Consider the following 23,843-nt stretch of genomic DNA (forward strand, 5'->3'; position numbering starts at 1 on the left):
CCCCACAAACTCCTGGCCCTGTTTCACAGCACAAATAAGATTTCAAAATATGCAATGAAGTTGTAAAACATCTGTCTATTTGTGAATTCATTGAATATTTTCTATAGCTTCTCACTGATTTTTCTTATTCACACCCTAAAATCAAGGTATTGTTTATAACTAAGGATTTCTATATATCTGTTCCTGGACAGCAGTCATAATCACTCAAGGAGCACCACTGCCACAGCCGACGGCGATATTTATTGTTAGGATTATAAATAACCCACATCCCTGCCTTTTTAGTACCGACCCGTTCATGTAACCTCAATATAACCCCGCCCCTTCGAAAGGTTAATATCGTGCGTTCGCAGAGGGGTCTTCTTTCACAATAGGCTACTGCTTCTGTCAATCAAACGTCGCCCCGCCCAACTTCGTTTGTACCGCTTCCTTAACCCTCCAATCCAGTTTGTCCTCCCGTCCTGGCGAAATGTATCCGCCCCGCTGTCAGTCTTCCCAAACTGGGCGCTTGTTTTCTGTCCCACCGGAGAAAGGAGCGATCCAGCTTTACATTATTGAAAGGTAACGCGACACACGCACAGTATACAGCCTTCTAGGCAAGATCGACGCTATACGTCGTGTTATTTTGTGCCTTCTTGAAGGTTTTGACGATATCAAACGGGTTGATATGCGGGTTTATTATTGGTCAATGCTCACTGCTAGCGGCTAACGCGGGTCAAAACAGCTCAAGCCAAACACCCAGTGCCTTCCGCCCGCGGTAGATCTAGTTTGGAGATGCCGAGCGAGGCAGGTTATTCATAGTATCAGATATGTTTTTATATCTAACGGGACATAACTTGAATGTCAGCTTGCCCTCATGCACGGATGGCTAGATGTTGCATGGGCTACGATTTGGTGGTGTACCTAGTCAGGATGGGGGGGATGTAGATTGTGGTGTGTTGTGTTAATATGGTACTGCATGTGATCATGTACTAAGCAGTGCATTCTATGTCTTTTAAATGATATACTGAATCAACTGTTTGCCCTGTACTTTTGTGTGGCTGACACTCATTACACCTGTGCTTATGATGAAAGATGCTACTATGATCCATCTGTTAGTTGACAGCAGTACTAATTCTGGGGAAGCATTTTGACTTGATTGAGAAGAGCACATACCGTGGAGCGGTGCATTGAAAATAAAAGGTTTTATACAAAGATGTATTAAATTGTAATTAAATGTATTTATTAGATACATTTGAATTGATTAGATACATTTACATTTAAATGTAATTAAATCAAATACATTTACATATTTTTTCCCCCAAATAAATGCTGTTCTGAACTTTCTGCTCAATATATAAAATATCCTGAAAAATATATCAGTGTTTCCACAAACATTAATTAGCATAAATCAGCATATTAGAAAAGATCATGTGACACTGAAGACTGGAGTGACGGCTGCTGAAAATACAATTTTGCCATCATAGTAATAAATTACATTTTAAAATATAGTAAAACAGAAAACAGTTATTTTAGATTGTAATAATATTTTACAATTTTATATTACTGTTTTAACTGTATTTTGATCTAATAAATGCAGCCTTAATGAGCTTAAGAGACTTCTTTCAGAAATCTTACTGACCCCAAACTATACTCACATGTGACTCCAGTCTAGACAAAGCTGCTTTATTGTACTGCTACTACTAATAAATTATATGTTTAACCTAGTGTTTTTCATCAATTACGACTGTGAACCGGCAACTAACTGCTGTTAGTTAATAAACTAACAGTATTTTCTTCAGGCACAACTACCAGGAACTGTGCCACTTTTTCTGAGAACCAGCCCTATTCGTCTATTTGTCTAGCCCTATTCGCACGGGATTAGTATTACCTGGTGACCTCCAGTCACTTGTAATAATTGCGGAGGTTGTCTGTGATCTTAATCCCGTGCGAATCGGCCATGTCTGTAATTTGTAAAGTAAAAATTCCCCCGCAAATGACCTACCATATTTCGCCGAACACCGAGATCCTGTGATAATATTAGTCCCGTGCGAATCGGCATCTCTGTGATTCGGCCAGCATTTGGCGGGTCGCATATCATTTTTCGAAGTTTTTGTTTGATGTGCGCCTTTTTATCCATCTTCCGCGAATAATGGAGCTGCGTTGGAGTGTTTGATAGTATTTTGGGTGCTGTCATATCGCTACACCATACAATTTGCAGAAAGAAGTCTGTTTTGGTAAGGAATATAGTGTCATGATTTTTTGGGGGGTATATTGTGCAATGTTTGCATTTATGTAAATGGAATTAGATGATATTATATAGAAATATTGTATTATTCACCAACATTTGTTTCATAACAAAACAGGAACTTAAATAATACACTTGAAAGCTGTTTTCCAACGCCAACATTGTAAAATGATCTTTGTTTTTTACAAATGGTCTGTCTTATGTACTGTAGCTTCATACAGTTTGGCTGCCTTGCACCCTATCCTTCACATTAGAGTCCAAGGTTTTCTTTGTTCCAGTCCAAAGCGTGCGGTCAGTCACAACCACCTCTAGTCTACATTAAATTCAGTTGCGCTACCTTAAATTTGTGTGGTTGCAATACGACCAGGGCTACGTGCTGCTGAGCCAGCCAAGACTTCCTCTATTGGCAGTTTACCACATGGGTGTTTGAATATGTGATATCTGTCAGCTTGTTAAGTGGCTGCTTTGCCTTTCTGAGTTCCAAATAATTTGCATGGTGCCGACCTCCGTTATATGGCTAATAGTTTTTTAAGCTGCTTTGCATTTGTGCCTGCCTCCGATATATGGTCAATAGTTTTTTTAACTGCTTTGCATTTTGTTCATCCACACCTGTATAATTTGCAGTCTGAACAAGAGTTTTCCCTTTTAGCTCCCTATTTCTGTTTATGTTTCTGTGTGGGTCAAAGACATGATGCTTATTTATGTCCGTTGTATTCATTTATTCAAGAATATATGACAGTGCAATTCATACATTGAATACACCTTTGTAATGAGCATTGTTTTTGTATTTAAAATTAAATCAAATGAAAATTAATTTGGATGATTTTTGGGTGCATAAAGTTAAAAATGTCAACTTTCCTGATATGATTAGGAAGAAAAAAGCCTCATTCAAATAATTAAATTCTTGAAGTGTGTTAAATGTTTTGGCATAATTGTTTACTATTACTTCTTGAAGTTTTTAACAAAATTTTTGAAAATATAAAAAAAAAACATTTGTTTGTCATGTGGTGTAATTAACATCATGTGGAAAGATGAAACCCACATGCAGAAAAAAGGAAAATATTTGTAAGCAAATTTACATTGTCATGTTTTGCGTTGTTACAAAAAATTCTATTTCAAATGAATGCTTTTCTTTTGATCTTTCTATTCAACAAAACATCCAGAGAAAATGTATCATGCTTTCCACAAAAATATTAAGCAGCACAACTGTTTTCAACATTGATACTGATACTAACGTAATGAGCAATTTCTTCATCAGCCATTCAGCAAATGCGATTTCTGAAAGATGATGTGAAACTATTTCAGCTTTGCCATCACAGGAATAAAATAAATGATAAAATATATTAAAATAAAAAAAGTTCTTTTAAATTGTAATAATTGGCCCTCTAATAATTGGAGACTTCTTACCGACCCCAAACTTTTGAACAGTATAGTGTATACAATATATATTTGATTAAATTAATTTAATGTACTTTTATTGAAAATGGCATTCAAAACCATATAAGCCAACTTTGAATACAAAGAGCACATTTATAAAATCTTAAATGTGCACACTCTTATATGTGCATACCAGAACATTTGCGTCATAATTCCTGAATGGTATCCTTTCTTGAATTAAGCCAACATTGTGAATCGGTACAGTCAGTTGCAAATTGCAATAATGACAATCGGATGCTGACACGCTCTCTCTCTCTGCTATGAGCTACCATTGGCCATTAAAGGATTAGCTTGGTCGGACACTCTCATCAGATGGTTTTGCCAAGCACAGCTGTTTAAAGACTGCAGTGAGATGATTGGATTTGTTCTGTGTGTTCAATAAGGGAATGGATAGACTAGAGAGTAGGCCAGCATTAGTGTCCAGTATGTTCCAGGTATACGGCATAGTAGTAGTCTACAATACGTTAATGATTCATTTTTATTAGTCGGACTAATGACGTCCAGTTTTATGTCTTTTTAATTTTCAAACCTACAATATTGTTCTCTGGTTTGATCTACAGAACAAATTCAAGCTGTGAAACAATGCCTTCTGATTGACATCAGCAGCAGTAACTGTCCATCATGAACAGCGAGGAAGAGTTCTATGATGCTGAGACAGGTATGTGATGAAGTTTAGTACTGTACATAAAATTTTATCGTCACCTATAGCTATATCTCTCTTTTGTCTCAGGTTTAGAATCAGACGACTCGTGTGAAGTCAGCTTTAAAGATGCCTGTGTCTATGAGAGCAAGCAGACGGTGAATCGCAAGGTGCCATCTGCAAATGGAGTATGGGTGAGGCGGTAAGGAGTCTGAATACTGTGAAGTAATATCCAGTGGCAGGAAACAAAATGTGAAGATGTTTATCCGTTGGACAGTGTAATGAATTTATGTGTGTGTCTGTGTGTTCAGGACTACTCTGCCAGCGCCCATGTTCTCCAGAAATGATTTTAGTATATGGGGCTTTTTGAAGAAATGCATTGGAATGGTGAGCACAAGCTACTTTGACCAAACAACAGCTTAGTCAGAAGTTCTCCATTCAAACACAGCATGAAATATGAAATTGTAAAAGAGAGACATGTTATTTAGATTGTGGTGTCATCGTCCACATGCCAAGCCATTTCTATCTGGGAATACTTTATCTTTGCAGGAGCTGTCCAAGATAACAATGCCTATTGTTTTCAACGAACCGCTGAGCTTCTTGCAGAGGATTACAGAGTACATGGAACATACATACCTCATCCATAAAGCTTGTACACGTTCTGATTCTATAGAGCGTATGCAGGTTAGTGCCTCAAGGCTCAAGAAGTCTTAATTTGCCCTTCCACAAATTAAGGCCTTGAAAAGGCCTTAAAAATCATGGCATTCAATGTTGCTTACACTTTAAAAAATGTGGATGTTCCTCAGTATTTTGTCTTGTTTTCCAATACAAATACCTAAAAAAAGCCTTAAATTAGGATACATTTACTTGAGATGTGAAATAAAGATATGAGGTTTTCTGAGAACAAAATTAAGCAAGTTAATGCTTAAAAGAAGAACAAATATCTTGCAGTGGGATATGAAAACTTGCAGATATTTGTTTTTGTTAACCATAAACTTTGTTTCTCAGTTTCTCAGAAAACAAGCCATCTTATCTTATGTCATTTTGCTTCACAATGCATCTTGGTTTAACAATCTTTAGACATTTGCACTGGAAAACAAGACACAAACACTGTCTATGAAGGGGCATCCCTTTTTTTCCAGTGTAATCAGAAGATACAGTTAAAAAGTTATTTTCCAGTTAAGCAATTCTTTTGTAAAATGAATTAAAATGTAATGGAGATCTAATGGTAGTTGTATTTTCGAACTTTAAAGTGTTTGTCATTTTGTGCTCTCTAGATATATACATTTAGAGAACATATTGATATTGTTAACTTATCATTTATTCCTTACATTTTCCTTATTGGTTTTAAAAAGGTCTTGAAAAAGTGCCTTCATAAAACCTGCAGAAACCTTGCCTCCTTTATATTTTGCTCTCATACAGTATGTGTGCGTGCATGGAATACTCAACAAATTCTTATTACGCAATTGCATCTCGTTTGTCAGCTTGTTGCCGCATTCGCCATTTCTGCTGTTGCGTCACAATGGGACAGAACTGGGAAACCTTTTAACCCTTTATTAGGAGAGACTTTTGAACTTACAAGGTAAATCTGAAGAAAATTTGGACATAAACACTATACGTCATCTACTACAAAGCTGAATATGTAAATCCAAATTAGCCTGCACCAATAATTTGAATATCTGTGCTCAGGGATGAAGAGGGTTACCGCATGATCTCAGAACAGGTGAGCCACCATCCACCAATCAGCGCCTTCTACTCAGAGTCACTCAATCAGGACTTCTCGTTTCACGGCTCCATCTACCCTAAACTGAAATTCTGGGGGAAGAGTGTGGAGGCAGAGCCTAAAGGCACTATGACACTTGAGCTCTCCAAGTGAGTTTTATTTATGTGTCATCACTAAGTATAATATGATCACCTTTTTATTGGAGCTGGAGAGTCATTGAGATCCTCAAGTACAATTGGACCCTTGAGAAAGGCAGTAACCTTTCTCTGCCCTTCGTGTACTGTAACTTGCTTTGGAAAGCATCATCTGCTAGATAAGTAACATGCTGGAATGTCCATTTATTATTTAGCATGTTTCGTATGTGTCTAGAAAAGATTTGGGGCGTTAGATTTGGCTGAGCTATTTTTTTAACTCTTTTTCTCTCTCTCTCTCTCTCTCTCGCTCTCTCAGACACAGAGAAGCTTACACATGGACGAACCCTATGTGCTGTGTGCATAACGTTATTCTGGGTAAACTGTGGATTGAGCAGTATGGGACAGTGGAGATTGTCAACCACAGGTACTTCATCTCTTTCCTTTCTTACACTAAATAGTCTGCCTGCATTTTCAACCTTTTTCAGCATTTAAATATTGTTGTCGTAAAGGCTGCATTGTGATCTTTCCATGTCACACGTGGATTAATGTTCACTCGTTCCCTTATTTTTGACTGAGAAGTCTCTCTGTTCGTTTTAGCACTGGGGACAAGTGTGTGCTGAATTTTAAGCCATGCGGCATGTTTGGCAAAGAGCTGCATAGGGTAGAGGGACATATCCAGGACAAGAGGTGAGCAGTCAGTCGTATCAAATGTCAGTGGGTATATCTGGCACCCAGCCTGTAGAGTTCACTCTGCACATCCACTTTGTGTCTGTAGCACGAAAGGCATCAGCAAATGTCTTTTACAGCTGGATTGTATATGTACTTTGGCATTTTTTATGTACTTTTTTCTGGATTTGATGCTTGTGTTTGTGACTCATTTTGCCTGGGTCTATTTCAGTAAAAAGAAACATCGGGTTATCTATGGGAAGTGGACTGAGTGCGTGTATAGCATTGAGCCAAAAGTCTACGAAGCCAACAAGAAAGCAGAGAAGAAAAGCGGAGGAGATTCCAAGAAACACAAGCAGGTAAAAAGCGTTAAGTCATTTATCTCTTACTGCTGAGCCGTGATCTATTTTCTGTTCTGTTTTCACATGGAAGTCCAAAAGGGTTCTCACGCATCCTCAAATAGAAACTTCTACACTTACCACAATAGAGACTGTTTGCTAACTCTTAGAAGAGAGCACTATACATTTTTATGTCACTATACAAACAAACTCCTTGTTCAGTTTTTTTTTATTTTTTATATATATTTTAAATTTTATTTTTTCAAATGTTTAGGGTCTATAAAAATTGTTTTGAATGATTTTTAATTTGAAAGAGGACTCGTATACTCACCTGCATTTATTTGATCAAAAATACAGTAAAAACAGTAATATTGTGAAATATTTAGGGATGCACCGAATGTTTGGCGGCCGAAAATAGCAAAAAAAGCTCTTTCGGTGTTCTGCGAAAAAAAATAAGCAAAAAGACCAAATAAATTGTACCAAACAATGACGTGACGCGATCAAATACAGGCGCGCACCAATTCAGCAAACATGTCAGTAGTGTGGAGGCATTTAAAGTCACCATGAAATCAAAATTGAAAATTCTTATTTTTTAATGGAATACTGTAGTGTTTATTATAAATAATTTATCCGTGCACTTCATTATTTTTTTTTAAATTCATGTGCCCTCCTAATCTTTAATCAAAAACGTTAACCTCCCCTCCCCCTCAAAACGACTCCTCTTCCGGACACGAGATATGGAGCAAGGGCGGAGCTAGTGACGTGAGGGGTAAACGCTGGGATAAAGGACTGGGGGAAAAAGCTGAAGCTTCACTTTATAGCACTGATACCAGTCATGAGGGAGTACGTTACCCCTAAACATTGAAAAGATATTAGGATATTACGACAACATTACTCTTAGGACATCGCAAACTAATTTTTTTCATGAATATGACTTAACCTGATGGAGAAGCGCTCAGTCATTCAGGCAGTCTCTCTCTCTCTCTCTCTCTCTCTCTCTGTCTCTCTCTCTCTCTGTCTCTCGCACGCTGTTTAGGCATGTTTTGTGCCATTGATCGTCGTCGTCGTCATCCTTAATAAATAAAACATTTATTCATGCGTGGGTGTCTGCTGTGAATCCAGAGAGAAAACCCCCCACCACTAACTGCAAACTGGCATTCAGATCTGCCTCCATTTTGTTAGCACGCCCCAGCTTCCAACGATCCAATCAATTACCGAAGGACGAAATCAAGTCCCGCCCTCTCATTTCAGATGCCGTTTCACTCGGATATACGTCAAAGTAGAGAAGAAAAGACAATCGCAACTTCCGTTTCATGCCGAGTTTAAAAGTGTCAGAGAAAGACGTAAAAACAATTATATAAGCACCGACTGCGAGACTGCATCGCATGTCTTCGATGAAAAGAGGAAGGGGTGGTTGTTGCTGGTTACTGTATGATGATTGAAATCGCGAAATGGCCTTAAACAATTAGTAAATAAACTGCAGAATGTTATGTTTTCTAATACACGCACAAATTGCATGTATTCATACAGCGCTGCACGAGCTCACAGCGCCAGGGTTCAAAGTCCAACGCGCGAGGAAAATGTGCGCTGAAACACTGTTACTCGTCAGTTGCTCAGTAACATTTTTATGAATTTTTACAAAGCATAGATGTGACAATGTTATACGTGCAACAAACATATTCACAAATTCTTAATGAGAATCATTTATAAATCTGCTGTGGTCAACAAAAAGAAGCACTGAGGACTTCCTGAGGGTTTCCGCCAAAATAAAAGTTCCATCAACATTCATAAATGTTAGTATTGTAATTTTACTGTTGTCCTGTAAATAAAATAAAAAAGTAAAACGATAATAATGATAATAATAATTACAACAGCTATATTAATACATTTATTATAACATTCACACATAGTGTTCAAATCTGTAATAGATTTGAAATATTTTCTAATGTTTTAAAAGTAGTCTCTTCTGCTCAGCAAGGCTGCATTTATTTGTACAGTAAAAAATACATGCCTGATTCAAGAAGGGGGTCTCAAAAATTACCAAAAAAAATATTTTACTAACTTATAAATTTTAAGTTAAATTGTGCTTTGTTGGTATAATGTCTGCTAGAATGTTTAAAAAATGTTCAATGCTAAGTAAATATTTTTCTTTGAAAAGCAAGACAAAATAGTAAAGGCAAAATGTGGGTATTCAATTTATGCAATGGTGAAAAAATTATACATGGGGGGGAAAAGACATGAAAAAAACCGTGTTCGGTATATGGCCTTCGGCCTTCGGCCCAGTGTTTCATTTTGTTCGGCCTTCGGCTTCGACCAAGAATTTTCATTTTGGTGCATCCCTAGAAATATTGTTACAATTTTGTTTCAATTTGAGTCTGTTTTAAAGTTTTATTTATTCCTGTGATGGCAAAGCTGAATTTTCAGCAGCCATTACTTTTCACAGCCATTTCAGAGTCACATGATCCTTTAGAAATCTTATGCTGATTTGGTACTCATAAAATATTTCTTATTATTATCAATGTTGTAAACAGTTGTTTTTGTGGAAACCATGATAAATTGTTTTCAGGATTCTTCGATGAATGGAAAGTTGAAATGAACAGAATTATTAGAAATATTTTGTAACATTATAAATGTCTTTACTGTCACCTTTGATTAATTTATTGCAAGAAAAAAAACCTACTGTCCCCAAACTGAACAATAGTGCAATTGAAATGATCTGCAGTGTGTTTGCTGGAAGTCCATTTTTGTTTCCCTTCTTTCTATTAACATGCAGTTTCAGTGAGATGTGAAGGTAAAGAGGTAAAAAGTGGGTTTTTATCAGTGTAGCTACAGTAACTGAGCCACCATCATAGTAGAGTTTGTAGTTCAATTAGTTTTTTCTAGTACATTTGCTTCCTGATCTTGCGTTGTCTGTAAGGTTTAATGGTTTTCATATGTATGTAAGGTATTATGGGTTATTAATGGTCGTGCTGTTTGCTTGTGTTTAGGAGCAGAGTACAGGGGGTGATGATGCAGATGAAATGCCAGATGTTCAGGAGACAGTCACTATGATCCCAGGCAGTACGCTCCTATGGAGAGTAGCCCCTCGACCGCCAAACTCGACACAGGTAACCCCAAGCCCCCAATGACTCCAACATCTGTCTTGGGTGATTGCATGTTAGGCTTATTCTCTCTTTTCTTTTTATCCTCAATTCTGTTTAGATGTATAATTTTACCAACTTTGCCATGACGCTTAATGAGCTGGAGCCTGGCATGATTGGAGTCATTGCACCGACAGACTGTCGTTTGCGGCCTGACATCAGAGCTATGGAGAATGGGGATATCGGTATCTCTCTCATATCTCTCTTTTGGCTCATTTTGTTACCATCTGTCCAGTAAGCTGTCTTCTGTATGTTGCTGTACTTATTTTACCCCTAAATTTAAAAGCTATTTATAAATTCCAGATACTGCAAGTCGAGAGAAGGAGAGATTGGAAGAGAAACAGAGAGCTGCCAGAAGAGAGCGTGCTAAAGACGAGGAAGAATGGTCTACGAGGCGAGTATTTGAATTAAGAGCACAACCATCCACTTTTTTTACTGGCCTTGGTTCCTCATTTTGTATATTCCCTTTCCTCTCACGTTTAGAAATATTTTAGATCTGTTTTGCTTTTGTTTGACGAACAAAAATGAAAGCTTCTCATGAAATCAAATGAAGACAGACAGAGTCCTGTATATTTCAAACATTTTATTTGTGCTGGTTTAAGTTCTCTTTGAGAATTAACAGTCAACCCTGAATCCATTTTTTATTTTATTTTATTTTATTTTATTTTAGAGTTTTAGCATCATCTAAAGCAAACTAGTATAGGTGTTTACATTTTAAATTATACTATTTCAACTTTATTTGCCATGAAAATAGCCAAGGAAGCTGGCATGGCATTAAAACACAAACTGACCAACCACAGGCATTAACATTTTTTAATGAAGCCAGCCAGTTCTGAGACTGCAAATTGCAATATTAACATTCGAAAACAGAAGCAGATACCATCATTTAAAAGCCTTTTAGTATGTCCATCTTGAAAGGTTAATGTATTGGTGCAAAAAAAAAAATTCAGTGAAGATTTTGAATAGGCTTTTTATTTTTATAACCTTCTTGGCCTCCCATCTTTCAGATGGTTCCAGCAAGGCAATAATCCGTACACTGGAGCTGCAGACTGGATCTACAAGGGTGGTTACTTTGACATGAGATATCCTCACCTTCCAGACATCTACTGATTCGGTTGGGAAGACTAAAAGAGTCTTGAGATTCATCCTTTGCTTTCCTTCACTCAATCCATATCATCTCCTCTCCTTAAGCTCTTTTCATATTTTTCGTTGGAATGTGAGATTCATATGAACATTTTTTGAACAAAGCCTCTCCACGAGTTCTACTCTTTACTAGAATCTGGAAATTCAGTGTGAATGGATTTATTTATTTTGAGAGGTAGGGAATGCCTTAATGCCTCACTGTTTTTTTTCATGTATGTTAGATTCTGAGTTAAACATTCTGTGCAAACCTCAGTATGTTTAGAAATTGCTAGTTTATGTATAGTATGTGCTAACTTACCTTTCCATGCGTCTTGCTAGTTACACTCAGGTGTTCATTTTATGGGTACAAGTGGTTAGTGATGGCATCGCTGCAGTGCCATCTGTGAAGATTTTTTGTGTCATTATTGAAATGTGAGGCTGCTCAGAACCTATTAGGAGAGCATAATTTTGTGTTTTTGTTCAAACTAATGCTATTTTATCATCTCTATTATATGCTTTTTCCTTATCTCAAAAATATGTCCTCTGTTTTTGGTATGCATGATGTGCAGGAACTTCACATTTAAAGATTCTGACTGATTTTGAGTACCTGGAATGAAAATGAGTTTATTTTTCTGAATTATCCCACTTTTTTTTTTTCCTCCAGAAATTACGGTTATATCTCATTTCTCACCATCTCCATGGTACAGGGGAGTTTACTAAACCTAATATTCTCATTCCTCACACATTTGGATATATTTTAGATCTGTTTTGTTTTCGTTTGACAGACAAAAATGAAAGCTGTTCATGAAAAATGTTTACTTGGTATAAAAATTTTTTTAAAAAAAGGTGTTTTTTAATTGTTAAAAAACGTATAAATAACACAAAACCTATTACATCCTAGCATTGATGTTTTGAGTGTGTTTATGGTTGCCAAAGCGACTTTTCTCTTGTAGAAACTAAAGCCATAAAACTCGTCAGGACTGCATTGTTGAGTGATACATCCTGGTGAATGAAATGGAGATGGGTGCTAATCTTTCTTTTTATTTCAGCACTTAATGGCTCACGAATGTCAAGGTGCTTCACCTTAGCCCACACACATTTATATATATATATATATATATATATAGTATATATATAATATATATATTCACGCGTACCAAAAATGCTCAGAATGTGCTTCATTGTTCACATGCTTTTTGCCATACAGCAAATTTCATTCTGCAAGGACTCATTTTTTTTCCAGACATACAAATCGTAGACAAGATGACCTCAGAGGATCATGAAAGACACCGCTGTCTTTTATTTCGAAACTTTAAACAATACTGTGATTTTAACACTCACAAATCTCAGAAGCTATGCAAACATTGATGGGAATGTCTGTCTGTCTGTGAATTGTACAATTTAATGTGTCAATAAGCTCCACTGTTTATGTAAAATACTTTGGTTGGCCTAGCGCAAAGGTGTCAAGCATGCTAGTACTTTTGCCGATGGTTTTTTTCACACTATTATTGACTGTTTTGCACAGCCTAAAGTTGGTTAGGTGGAGAGACAGGTGTATGTGACTGCAGTGATTAATAACACTGTTATATAGTTATTAGAAATGTTTATCATCTACACTTAATGGGAGCTCATCATCTATTGTGTAGCACAAGAGAATTTATCTTTAATATGTTCCATGTAGTGCACACAATTCCAAATGCCAAGCTTCGGGCCATGGTATACTTTAAATGAAAGAGTTAACTACAATTTATTTCCCTCTGTATTTTCTACACTATATTGTGGCATGTCTAAACATAAATTATTTAATCTCACTATCAATGCTTTCTAGGGGTTAGAAATATGAGTATATTATTCCACCAGCTGCTAACGTAAAGTCTTTTAAAGCCCTTGAAATCATGAGACATTAAAAAACAACTTATCCCCAATTGTCTCATGATTTTGTGCCATGTTTATCAGCTATTCCTGTAGCAATCACGTCAAGTTAATATACAAGTAAACCTGGTCACAGTGAATGCAACTATGTAAAGCAAACATACACTAAGAATTCTAAATACACAGAATACACTAAAGTCATTCTGTCTGTGTTTTTATTAAGCTGTTGATATTGGTCGTGACACTAGGGATTGATTGTTTCTGTTGTGAATTTCACAGATAGAAGCCCAAATTATGCCACTGTGGTGCTATGATGGCTTTACATAATTGTACATGTGTTGTGACTTTTTACCACATTTGTATAGATCACATGAAATGCACTTAAACTATCTTATGAATCTGCTCATTTGTAAACTAGCAATATTAATAATATATGTGAGACCTCACTAATTAAAGAAATTTCATTTTGCTCTTTTGTGTTTGATGGGAATTGACAAGCATCCGTTCAAAATTTCTGACAAAACATTTGGGAGAAGCTTCAGCTTCTGGCATATGTTTGATGGTGAGAACGTTTGTGAAATATTATCTGTTGATTTGCATTAATTTGACCTAAAATGTGAACTGATCTTCATCAAAGTCAATGTCATGGATAAAGAGGATCTAATTAAACACTTAACAGAAAAAACATGCTTTCTATGTCTTTATTCACCAAGCTGGTATTGGTTTAGGATTATAATTATAAGATGATTCAACAATTAATTTGACGAAGAATTGCTAATGCTCAAGAGACAAGCCTTTTTTTAAGGGTTATTTTGCTCCAAGGTCAGACAAATGGTGTTTAAAGGACATTCAGTTACACTGTTACATGGACGGGTTGACTATACACTCAATACAAATGAATATAATAATACAGAAGGTGACAAACAATTGCATAATAGCTGCTATGGATTTCTTCCCAGTTCAGTAGTCATAACTACAACGAAAAAAACAAGACTTATTTGAAGAAAGAGAACAATGATTCACCACTCAACACTCCTGATATCTACTGAATGATTGAATTGTTCATGCAAGACAGAACAAGCCAGACAAGTAACGTATTTGCCCAGCAAAGTGCAAGTGATTCGATCTAAAATGTTTAAACAGTGTTGAAAATTTAATTAAAAACCTCTAAAAGGTTACACTTATCGCTCCAGTCTGTCTTTGACAAACTAACAATTCAGCGTTATTTGTGTGGGCATATTGACATGTGCAACCACCAATCAGAGCAAAGGACGCAGAATCCTCCACCAATCGAACGTACGCCCCGCCCCTTCTGCTAGTAGAGGTTGGTCGACATCAGAAAAGTGAAAGAATTCTTAGAATTTTACTAGAAAGAGAGAGAAATGTAAGTTTTATTTTTGTCATATACCACAATCACCACACATATTCGCCAGTACTGCATTTATAGATACGTAATGTAGAAGCCAGTGTTTAAAAGCGTGGATTTTTTTTTTTTAATGGTTTCCTCAATACTCGCAGCGTTAGCTTCAGGTTTAGCTGCGGATCAGTTGCTCATAGATTAGAAGCTAACTAATTTTATTCTCACTTCACATTAATGATAATGTGTTATATGGCCGTATATTATAACTTTCCTGTACATTTACTATATCGAAACAGGCAGCAGACGTTTGCATCTCGGACAGTGATGCTCTAGATAAGGATGCTAATATTTTGTGCTTGTTTGTTAGTATTGTGACTAAAGTATGTTTAATTGTTATCAATTCCCCCAATATTTGTCAGGATTTGTGTATTAGCCGTTACTATTATGAAGAAAAAAAACATTTGTATGATTATTAGACTGAAAGATTGCATAATATATTATTATTAGTAATTTATTACTGTTTTACATGAGTAACCATAATTGTAACTGTAAAAATGTAGTAACTAATAACTATAGAGGCCTAAATATACTCCACTTGGAATGTGAAGGATGTTAGTGGCTGAATATATATATATATATATATATATAAATAATTTATCCCTTACAAGAAATTGTGAGACTACTGTATTATAGTTTACGTTTGTTATAGTTCTGTTTATGCTGCACAAACAGCCAAATAATAAAAAGTACAGTATTATAATTTAATATGTTTTAAATATATTGTTCTACTTCTATACATTATTTAGCTGCACAAACATTGTAAATTCCCTCCCTGGGATAAATTGGCTTTCTTTGTTGCTACAGATGTCGTCTGGAGCTCTGTTTCCTAGCTTGGTGTCCGGATCCCGGGGCTCATCAAGCAAATACCTGGTAGAGTTCCGTGCTGGAAAAATGACCCTGAAGGGCAGCACCGTGACCCCGGATAAGCGCAAAGGACTTGTGTACATTCAGCAGACAGACGATTCGCTCATCCACTTCTGCTGGAAGGACAGATCCACGGGGAATGTGGAGGATGTTAGTACACGCTCATATAAACAGCTTTGAATATTCCAAATTCCTTTGTAATGCTGATCTTAAAAATAGTAATATTTTCATTGTTCCTTTTACAAGGACCTGATCATTTTTCCTGATGACTGTGAGTTCAAGAGGGTCAATCAGTGCACCACGGGCCGTGTTTTTGTGCTTAAGTTTAAAGCTGGCTCCAAAAGACTCTTCTTTTGGTTGCAGGTATGCCCGGCTGAGAGCCTTCTGGTATCTAATATTGCTCATTAAAAATGTATTGTAAATATTACCTGAAATACATCTTCTGCAATTACCCCTATTTGACCTTTCAGGAGCCTAAGACAGATAAAGATGAGGAGTACTGCAAGAAAGTGAATGAATACCTCAACAACCCACCAATACCTGGCACTCTGGGGAGTGGAGGCGGCAGCAGCCATGAGCTGTCTGCTCTTGGAGGTATTTCTGAAGTATTTTTGTCCAATGCATTGATACCCTTTCTAAACACTCATCATAAAGCTGAAGTGTGTATTTTTTTCTGTTATAATAATCTTGGCACACGCACACTTTGAGTTCTTAGTATTGATCATAGTGGAAAGCTTGAATGTTGTAAAGAAAAATAATTATGTTGAAAATTATGTCTTGCAACTGATACTTTAACATTATTCTCCAGGTGAAGGTGGCCTTCAGAGTCTTCTTGGTAATATGAGTCACAACCAACTAATGCAACTCATAGGACCAACTGGACTCGGTGGACTAGGTGAGTAATTTATGATGCTTTATTTTCTCTCTCTGTGACAGTATTGTTATTGTTAACAAAATCTATTAAAATTGTGTTTGGTAATTGAAATGAAGCTGAAGTAAAATCAAATGTAAAAAATATGTAAATATTAGATATTATTAGAAATATTAGATATAAGTTTAAAAAAGGCTAAAAATCAGAATTGAAAACTGAAATAAACAAGTTTAAGTACTAAAATTACTCAAAATTTGAAATAAAAATAAATTAAAGATAAATATTTAAAAACAGACAAACAAAAACTAATAAAATAACAAACACACATAATTAAATGATTGAAATTGAAACAAAAAATAAAAACTGAAATTAATAAAATAAAAAGCTACTTTTGAATGGATGTCAACTATGCCAAAAATGCATTTTTGCATTTGCAACAGAAGCTAACTGGCCCATTCTTACTAGCAAAACCTTGATCCCTTGTATCATCTTATGATCAAATTTCATCTCAAATTAATATGTTCCATATATAAAGTACATGAACCCAGACGTATTTTTACAAGGTTATCTCTTGGCTGATGCCTATCCTTGTAACATCATGAATTTTTGTTTGGTCTGCAGGGGGTCTGGGAGCTCTGGCAGGACCAGGTCTGGCCAGCCTGCTAGGAAGTGGAGTTCCAGCTACTAGCAGCTCATCTTCCAGGTAACAACCAGTAATAGTTTGGCTATGGAAGATTGTACTTAATCCAGTGACGACTGAAATTTTCTTCTTTCATCTTTAGCTCTCGTAGTCAGTCCACTGCCGCCACTCCATCATCCACCTCGGCCCCCACGCGCCTCGGCTCCTCCCAGGTTCCAAGCACACCCATAAGTCCATCTGCAACAGTCACAGCCTCACCCGCACCCGCACCCACCCCCAGCACACCTGCAGGCCCTGCTCTCTCTGCTGGAGCCACCAGCCCATCTCAGCCCATCCAACTGAGTGACCTGCAAAGCATCTTAGCTACAATGAATGTGCCTACAGCAGGACAAGGAGGTGAGATCATGATATTAGTTCTCTGCAAGGAAAACCTTGGATTACATGCTGACATGTCAACTTTCTTTGTTCAGTGGACCTTGCAAGTGTTTTGACCCCTGAGGTCATGGCCCCAATTCTCGCTAATGCAGAAGTGCAGCAGAGGCTCCTGCCGTACCTCCCATCTGGAGAATCCCTTCCTCAAAGCACAGAAGAACTTCAAAACACTCTCACCTCGCCACAGTTTCAGCAGGTTTGACTATTGCATATAGTGATGTAGAGAAATGCATTTTTTTTATCAAAACACCCAAAGTTTTCATGTAGACAGAAACTGAGCATGAAAATAAAATAAAATACAGGGTAATTAAATTTGTTTAACTGGGTAATTGAACTGTTTATGTTGTTCAGGGTGTCCTGTTCTCAGGAGATAAACCAGTTGTAGTAAAAATTCTTCAGCAACGAATCACATTTTGATATTTCATCTAAAAACAATTTACATAATGCTACTCTAGCATCATTTTTGGTCAGGTAAAGTGCATCCTCACTGCTGACATGTTTACCTGTAGCTAGTCCACATTTTGTGTACGAAATAGGCACTGACAGAGTCAAAACGCATCATCAGAAAAGTGTTAATTAAATGTCATGGTTTCAGTCAATGATTTGGCCAAACCATTTTTTTTCTATTTTCAGTTGATGAAATTTTGGTGCATCTCCAATTGTGTACACTTAGTAAATTAATTTCAAGACAAGTTTGTTAGCATAACTGCTCTTGGACCAGATTATTTTTAGAATATATCTTCTAATATTCATCTGCACTTTTTCTGGGTTGTGTAGGCTATGAGTATGTTCAGCAGTGCACTGGCATCAGGGCAGTTGGGGCCTTTGATGAATCAGTTTGGATTACCTACAGAAGCCGTAGAGGCGGCCAATAAAGGAGGTCAGTATATTTCAAATGTACACAAACTGATCTGGTTCATTCCATTTCTAAACACTTGTTTATACTTTCACATAACATATACATATACATATATATATATATATATATATATATACATATACATATATACACATATACATTCCTCTCTCCCAGAGATCCTTCTGATAAGTCTGTGGTTTATACAGAATGTCCTTACAAGGGCAAAATTGGATGTACTCTAAAGTATCTAGACAAATGTTTTTGGCTAGATTTACATAAATCATGTAATAAAAAACTGAGATTTTAAGAAAGAAAAGAACATTCTTACAAAGGATAAAATGGCTGTTTTTGCAGATGTGGAAGCATTTGCCAAGGCCATGGAAGGTGAAGGCAAGTCGAATGAAGGAGGAGACAAGAAAGATGATGAAGAGGACATGAGTTTAGATTAGGCAACTCTCTACATGAGCTGCTTCTCTGCATTCATCAGTTGAACTTTTTTCTCACTGTAGAGCTTCCAGAGCATCATGCTGTCAAGCTAAATGTCATGTTAAAGGTAATCTGTTTTTTTAAAGGGATAGTTCACACAAAAATGAAAATTCTGTCATTGAAAATGTAGATATTTTTAATGAAACCTGAGAGGTTTCTGTTACTCAATTGAAAATCTAGATAAAGTGATCATATCCCTTCACAAGACTTGGATTAAACTACTTGATTCATAAGGACACTTTTGAATGTTTTACGTTTTGGTTACCTGGACTTGTTTTTCAAGGATTATTCAGAGTTTTATGGGTTTGGAATGACATGAGGGTGAATAAAAATAAAGAGTTTTTTGGTGAACTATTCCTTTAAGCACTTAATTCTGTCCCAGTCAGTGTAACAGTGACAGATTTTTTTTTTTTTTTTTCAGTATTGTAATGTACATTTAAAAAATGTACAAAATAGATGGGGTTAATTAGGGTGAATATGCCAAGTTTAATGTGCTTTCAACATTTCTATGTTTGAACGGCCTCACATAGCTACTTCTAGCTTTACTATTGGCATTGGGGTGCGACTACCTTTGTGTCCGAACTATAGATATTTCACATTTCTATTTTAATCGGGAGGTCTTATACTGTTATTAAAACCCTTTTCCAAATAAAGAAACTTGCATCAACAGGTAAATAGTTTTTTGGTGTGTATAAATTGACAAAAACTCCACAGGCAACTGAAACAATTAAAAACATCTTTATAAATGCGAATAGAAAAAACAACAAAGACAGCATCTACACAGCACAGCATATAGGACCCTGTGAACAGTTCAGTCCAAACTGAAGCCTAGCTCACACCGCCCAATAAACACCAACATACAGTGGTTTTTGGTTCAGTGTTAACCCCGTTGACGTTTAATCAAGCAGTGCCAACTATCCTCACATCATTCTATGACATACTGCTAAAATAGACAATTTTGAAAAATAAAGCTTTTGGAAGAAATTCATAGACACCATAAAACACAGTATTCTCATGCAGAAGGTCACAGGATTCCCTCACAGTGCTTGTACCGTTCCACATCCTCAAAGCTTCCACGACAGTATCACAGGAGTGAATGTATTCACATACAGTGAGATTTCAATCAACACGTCACATGGTTTTCCAACCGGATCTACAGTCACATTCATAACGTGTCAAGGTGTGTGATTACTCGGTATCAAAAAGATTAAAGAAACAAGATGTGTGAAAAACAGTATGGCAGCAGAACCATACTGACAAATGTAATAGAAAAGGCACTTCATTCTTCAACGCTCAGTGAAGATTTACACTTTGAAGAAATAGTGATGTATGATTACCCACAATTCTCTCCAATTCAATTACCCTCTCGTAGTTGATTATTTGTCTCAGCAATGTGAATCTTGACCAGTCTGAATCCCTGAGGGAAAGAAGCAAATGCACCATACAGAGCCATCATGTTAAAAAAATAAACCACCACTAGATAGTGGCTATGTGCTTCTGCTTCTCAGTAAAAAAAATAAATAATCAAATGGGATACAGAAATCAGATGTAAAAACAATGTTTCATATTTCTGGTAATGCTGCACACTGTGATACTGTCCAGGTTCTGAAAGTAAACAGGCCACTCCTATGGTGTATAAACATTTCCAAAGAATAATATCGGAGATAAAAGATAAGACGATATTGTATGAACACTAACCAAGAAGATTCAGAAAAGTTAGGTCATACTCAACACTGCACAACACAAAACAGACTCACTTGGTCAAGGAGGTGGCGTTCTCCTGTGACCAAATACACAACAGCTTAATATACAGATGTGGAGTTATTTGTACAACCTACTGTACCGTTTGAAACGTGCTCAATCAGTGTTGCACATAAGAAAAACAGGACACAGTAGGGTGCTAAAAATTTAACATTTCATCACTGTAATTGTCACAGCTGTGCATTGGAACTGAGAAAACCATAACAAGACTTAAGTCAAGACATTCAAAAACACTTGCATCTAAAAGAAAAAACAAGTGGTAAATGGTTCAGTTTCTTTAAACATTTGATTAACTGTTTAAAATGGCACTCACATATTCAAAAGACGTTTTTACATTCAGCGCTACCTAAAATGCATTACGGTGTGTCCTCAAAGAACATCATATCACTGTTAAACCACAGTCTAGTTAGTAAATGTTAGATGACAAAAAAAAAAAAAAGGAGGGTGAGAGATAAAAGCACAATTAATGTGCCCGTTAAATGTCATCTCTAACATAGAGTGCCTGGCTGGAGACGCATCAGAATGCCACACATACCCCAAAACTCATCGAAAAGGAGGGGAAAAAATGACAAAAAACACCTATGTAAAGAATCATTACAGTATTCATAAATTATGAATTCTAATAAAATGAAGGCCCATAAATAAAATTTTGCATTAATAAAGTGGTGCATTAAGAAAAAGCTTTGATAAATGGTGGTTAATAAGCATTTGTGGTATTAAAAAAATAAAGAAATAATGGATAAAAAAGATCAGTGCTTAAAGTAAGCCTCTCCCTAAATGTGTCTGATTTATAAAATCAGTTCTATGAAGGACGTAAACGGGTGAAGATGGAGTGCCGAGAACACTGGACATAGCTGAAAGAAAATTCCACTGATCTATTTAATCAATAAATAATACAAATAACCTTCCAGAACTGCCAAAAGAGTGTCATCTCTCTCGTATACAGGTATCTCTTAAAAGCACAGCTCACCCCAAAATGCAAATTCTGTCATCATTTTCTCCTCATGTTGTTCCAAACCTATACGACTTACTTTGTTCTGAGAAACATACAGCAAAAGATATTAAGTCATACAGGTTTTGAAACAATATCAGGGCGAGTAAATGACGACAGAATGTTCATCTTTTGGTGAACTATCCCTTTAAGGGCCCTCTCCATTTCAGCCCTGCTGCACCAGTCTGCGATAGTGAGGCATGACCTTGCTGTCTGGGAGGTAGAGTGCCATCTCCAAAGCAACAAGAACCGTGAACTCCAGGGAAATCAACTCCTTGCGATTTATTCGGAAACGCTCCTCCAACCTCTGTTCAGGGTCAGGCAGATCGAAAAAGAGAAGAAATAGGTAGGGCGGGAGAGAGAGAGAGAGAGAGAGAGAGAGAGAGAGAGAGTGCATAAATCATATTAACCAAGAACACATGAAGCCTATACCTATAAAGAACGGTTAAGTCTCTGAATTAAATGAATATCCGAATCGGTAAGAAACTTACATCGATCAGTTGCTTGACCTCTTGTTTCTTGAGGTCGCTGCTGATCTTGGCAGCTAATAAAACGCAAGCAGCAGACACCAGCTTTCGGTTGTGCTTATTCAGCCTCCCTTGCAGAACCAGCTTCTCAAAGTAAACATAAGCCATAGCTATGGTAACCGGCTGTAGGCCACACTCCTCGCTCACTGAGCGCATCTCCCTTTTCAAACTGTGGTGGACATTAAAAAAAGAGGAGAAAAAGAAGTTTGCAAACTTAATTAGGATCAATTTACAACATGCCCATGTTGTATGTTAATTCATTCAGCCAAATCTAAAATGTGATTGCGATAGTGCTAGGGCTGTCAATTTTTTTTCTTTCGAATTTCGAATATTCGTCGAATTTAAAATAAAAATCCACATTCGAATGCAAAAACGTTGCATTCGAATTTTAGGTGTGCGTTAAGGAGGCAGCCTTATCAGCGGCGCACGAGATGCGATGACGATGTAAGTGTCGTTGCATTATAATGTTTTTGTTAGCCTATCCAGTTGAAGCCACTAGATGCGGCGCTGCTGCGTTGTTCGTTAAAAATATAGCGGAAAAAGAGAACATCAATGCGGAGAAGATCTTGTTTACATCAAAACCGAAACCAAGCCGTTCACACAGAACGCATATTTCACGCATTTTCTAGTCGGACATCTATTACTGTTGCACTCGCGTCTCGCACAAAAGAGCATGTTTAGAAAGCCATGTAAATTTAATGCAAGTTTAACTTTGCAAAAAACATATATCGAGAATTTATGGCGGCTTTTTCCCCATCCCACTGCATCTCATGTTTTTAAATGAAAAAATTTACTCCGTGTGATTGGCTTTCCGCCCTTTGTATTAAACAATGCATACAGCCATTTTGACAGCCCTAGATAGTGCTATGTGCCAAAGACCCCATAAAAATAGATTCATGGGCACTATTTCTTTCCTGTGTTCACATATTTCTATTAAACTAGGGATGCATTCAGTAAATTTCTGGCTGATGCAATAAGTCGATAATAATTTTCAAGCTGTAGCCAATAACTGAATAAATATTAAAAATAAATATTAATTTTGAGATTTGCTTTTAAAGATGATGGTAAAGGCAACTATCTAACAACCTAAACATAGAAATATAAGAAATAAACATGCATAATTAAATTTCCTTAGACATGGTCCAAAGCAACTAGTGCTGTCAAACGATTAATCAAGATTAATCGCATCCAAAATAAAAGTTTGTTTACACCATATATGTGTGTGTACGGTGTATATTTTGTATATTTATATAAATACACACACATGCATGTATATATTTTGAGAATATTTACATGTATATATTTATACTATTTATACTAACTTATATATAAATATATTTAATATATAAACACGACATTTTTCTTAAATATATACATGCATGTGTGTTTATTTATATATATTTACGCACATAATAAATATAACACAGTACACACACATATTATGAAAACAAAAACTTCTTTTGGATGCGATTAATCGATTGACAGCACTAAAAGGTATTTAACCATTTTATTTTACATAAAAATTACTTTACCTTCTGATTTTGCTGAGTGTCAGCTTTATGTGAGGAAACTTCTCCTTGAATGTCTCGTTCATGTCTTTCTTCAGGTCGGATGGTTTCACATACTCAATAACCGTTGCCTGGAGGGGACAAGGACAGTCTTATTATAGTTGTCGTAAAAAAAAAAAAAAGTATGG

At 36.4% G+C, this 23,843-nt stretch overlaps 3 protein-coding genes across 4 annotated transcripts in view; 2 read left to right on the forward strand and 1 right to left on the reverse strand.

The window, feature by feature from the left end:
- The first annotated feature begins 477 nt into the window (after positions 1-477).
- Positions 478-12,424, forward strand: LOC107708810 (oxysterol-binding protein-related protein 2-like). Its single transcript, XM_016513129.1, has 14 exons — positions 478-558; positions 4,222-4,319; positions 4,392-4,503; positions 4,613-4,688; positions 4,851-4,985; positions 5,786-5,883; positions 5,991-6,173; positions 6,475-6,582; positions 6,756-6,845; positions 7,057-7,183; positions 10,150-10,269; positions 10,364-10,487; positions 10,606-10,696; positions 11,310-12,424. The coding sequence occupies exons 2-14, from the start codon at positions 4,283-4,285 to the stop codon at positions 11,410-11,412; spliced, it is 1,404 nt and encodes a 467-aa protein (XP_016368615.1). The 5' UTR covers positions 478-558; positions 4,222-4,282; the 3' UTR covers positions 11,413-12,424.
- A 2,158-nt stretch (positions 12,425-14,582) lies between these two features.
- On the forward strand, positions 14,583-19,535 carry LOC107708812 (proteasomal ubiquitin receptor ADRM1-like). Of its 2 annotated transcripts, none has more exons than XM_016513130.1 (10): positions 14,583-14,680; positions 15,521-15,730; positions 15,827-15,943; positions 16,051-16,174; positions 16,389-16,475; positions 17,073-17,154; positions 17,234-17,487; positions 17,562-17,719; positions 18,301-18,403; positions 18,737-19,535. In XM_016513130.1, exons 2-10 carry the CDS (start codon positions 15,521-15,523, stop codon positions 18,829-18,831), a joined length of 1,230 nt encoding a protein of 409 aa, XP_016368616.1. In that variant the 5' UTR covers positions 14,583-14,680; the 3' UTR covers positions 18,832-19,535. The 2 variants fall into 2 exon arrangements, with proteins under 2 accessions (XP_016368616.1, XP_016368617.1); XM_016513131.1 differs by having other exon boundaries at positions 16,389-16,466.
- A 6-nt stretch (positions 19,536-19,541) lies between these two features.
- cables2a (Cdk5 and Abl enzyme substrate 2a) overlaps positions 19,542-23,843 on the reverse strand; it is a 14,639-nt gene continuing 10,337 nt past the window's right edge. Inside the window, exons 8-9 of the mRNA XM_016513132.1 lie at positions 22,112-22,316; positions 19,542-21,927 (exon numbers count right to left, since the gene is read on the reverse strand). Of these exons, the coding sequence (XP_016368618.1) occupies positions 21,787-21,927; positions 22,112-22,316 (346 nt within the window). The 3' untranslated portion in view covers positions 19,542-21,786. The remainder of the gene's footprint in view (positions 21,928-22,111; positions 22,317-23,843) is intronic.

Source organism: Sinocyclocheilus rhinocerous, unplaced genomic scaffold, assembly GCF_001515625.1.
Source record: "Sinocyclocheilus rhinocerous isolate Xijiao unplaced genomic scaffold, SAMN03320098_v1.1 scaffold1406, whole genome shotgun sequence".
Taxonomy (NCBI): Eukaryota; Metazoa; Chordata; class Actinopteri; order Cypriniformes; family Cyprinidae; genus Sinocyclocheilus; species Sinocyclocheilus rhinocerous.

Coding starts and splice junctions, on each gene's coding strand:
- LOC107708810 (XM_016513129.1), top strand. CDS start 4,283: ATGAACAGCGAGGAAGAGTTCTATGATGCTGAGACAG. Junction 4,986..5,785: donor ATTCTATAGAGCGTATGCAG/GTTAGTGCCTCA, acceptor CTCGTTTGTCAG/CTTGTTGCCGCATTCGCCAT. Junction 10,270..10,363: donor GACCGCCAAACTCGACACAG/GTAACCCCAAGC, acceptor AATTCTGTTTAG/ATGTATAATTTTACCAACTT.
- LOC107708812 (XM_016513130.1), top strand. CDS start 15,521: ATGTCGTCTGGAGCTCTGTTTCCTAGCTTGGTGTCCGGATCCCGGGGC. Junction 15,944..16,050: donor GACTCTTCTTTTGGTTGCAG/GTATGCCCGGCT, acceptor TTGACCTTTCAG/GAGCCTAAGACAGATAAAGA. Junction 18,404..18,736: donor AGAGGCGGCCAATAAAGGAG/GTCAGTATATTT, acceptor CTGTTTTTGCAG/ATGTGGAAGCATTTGCCAAG.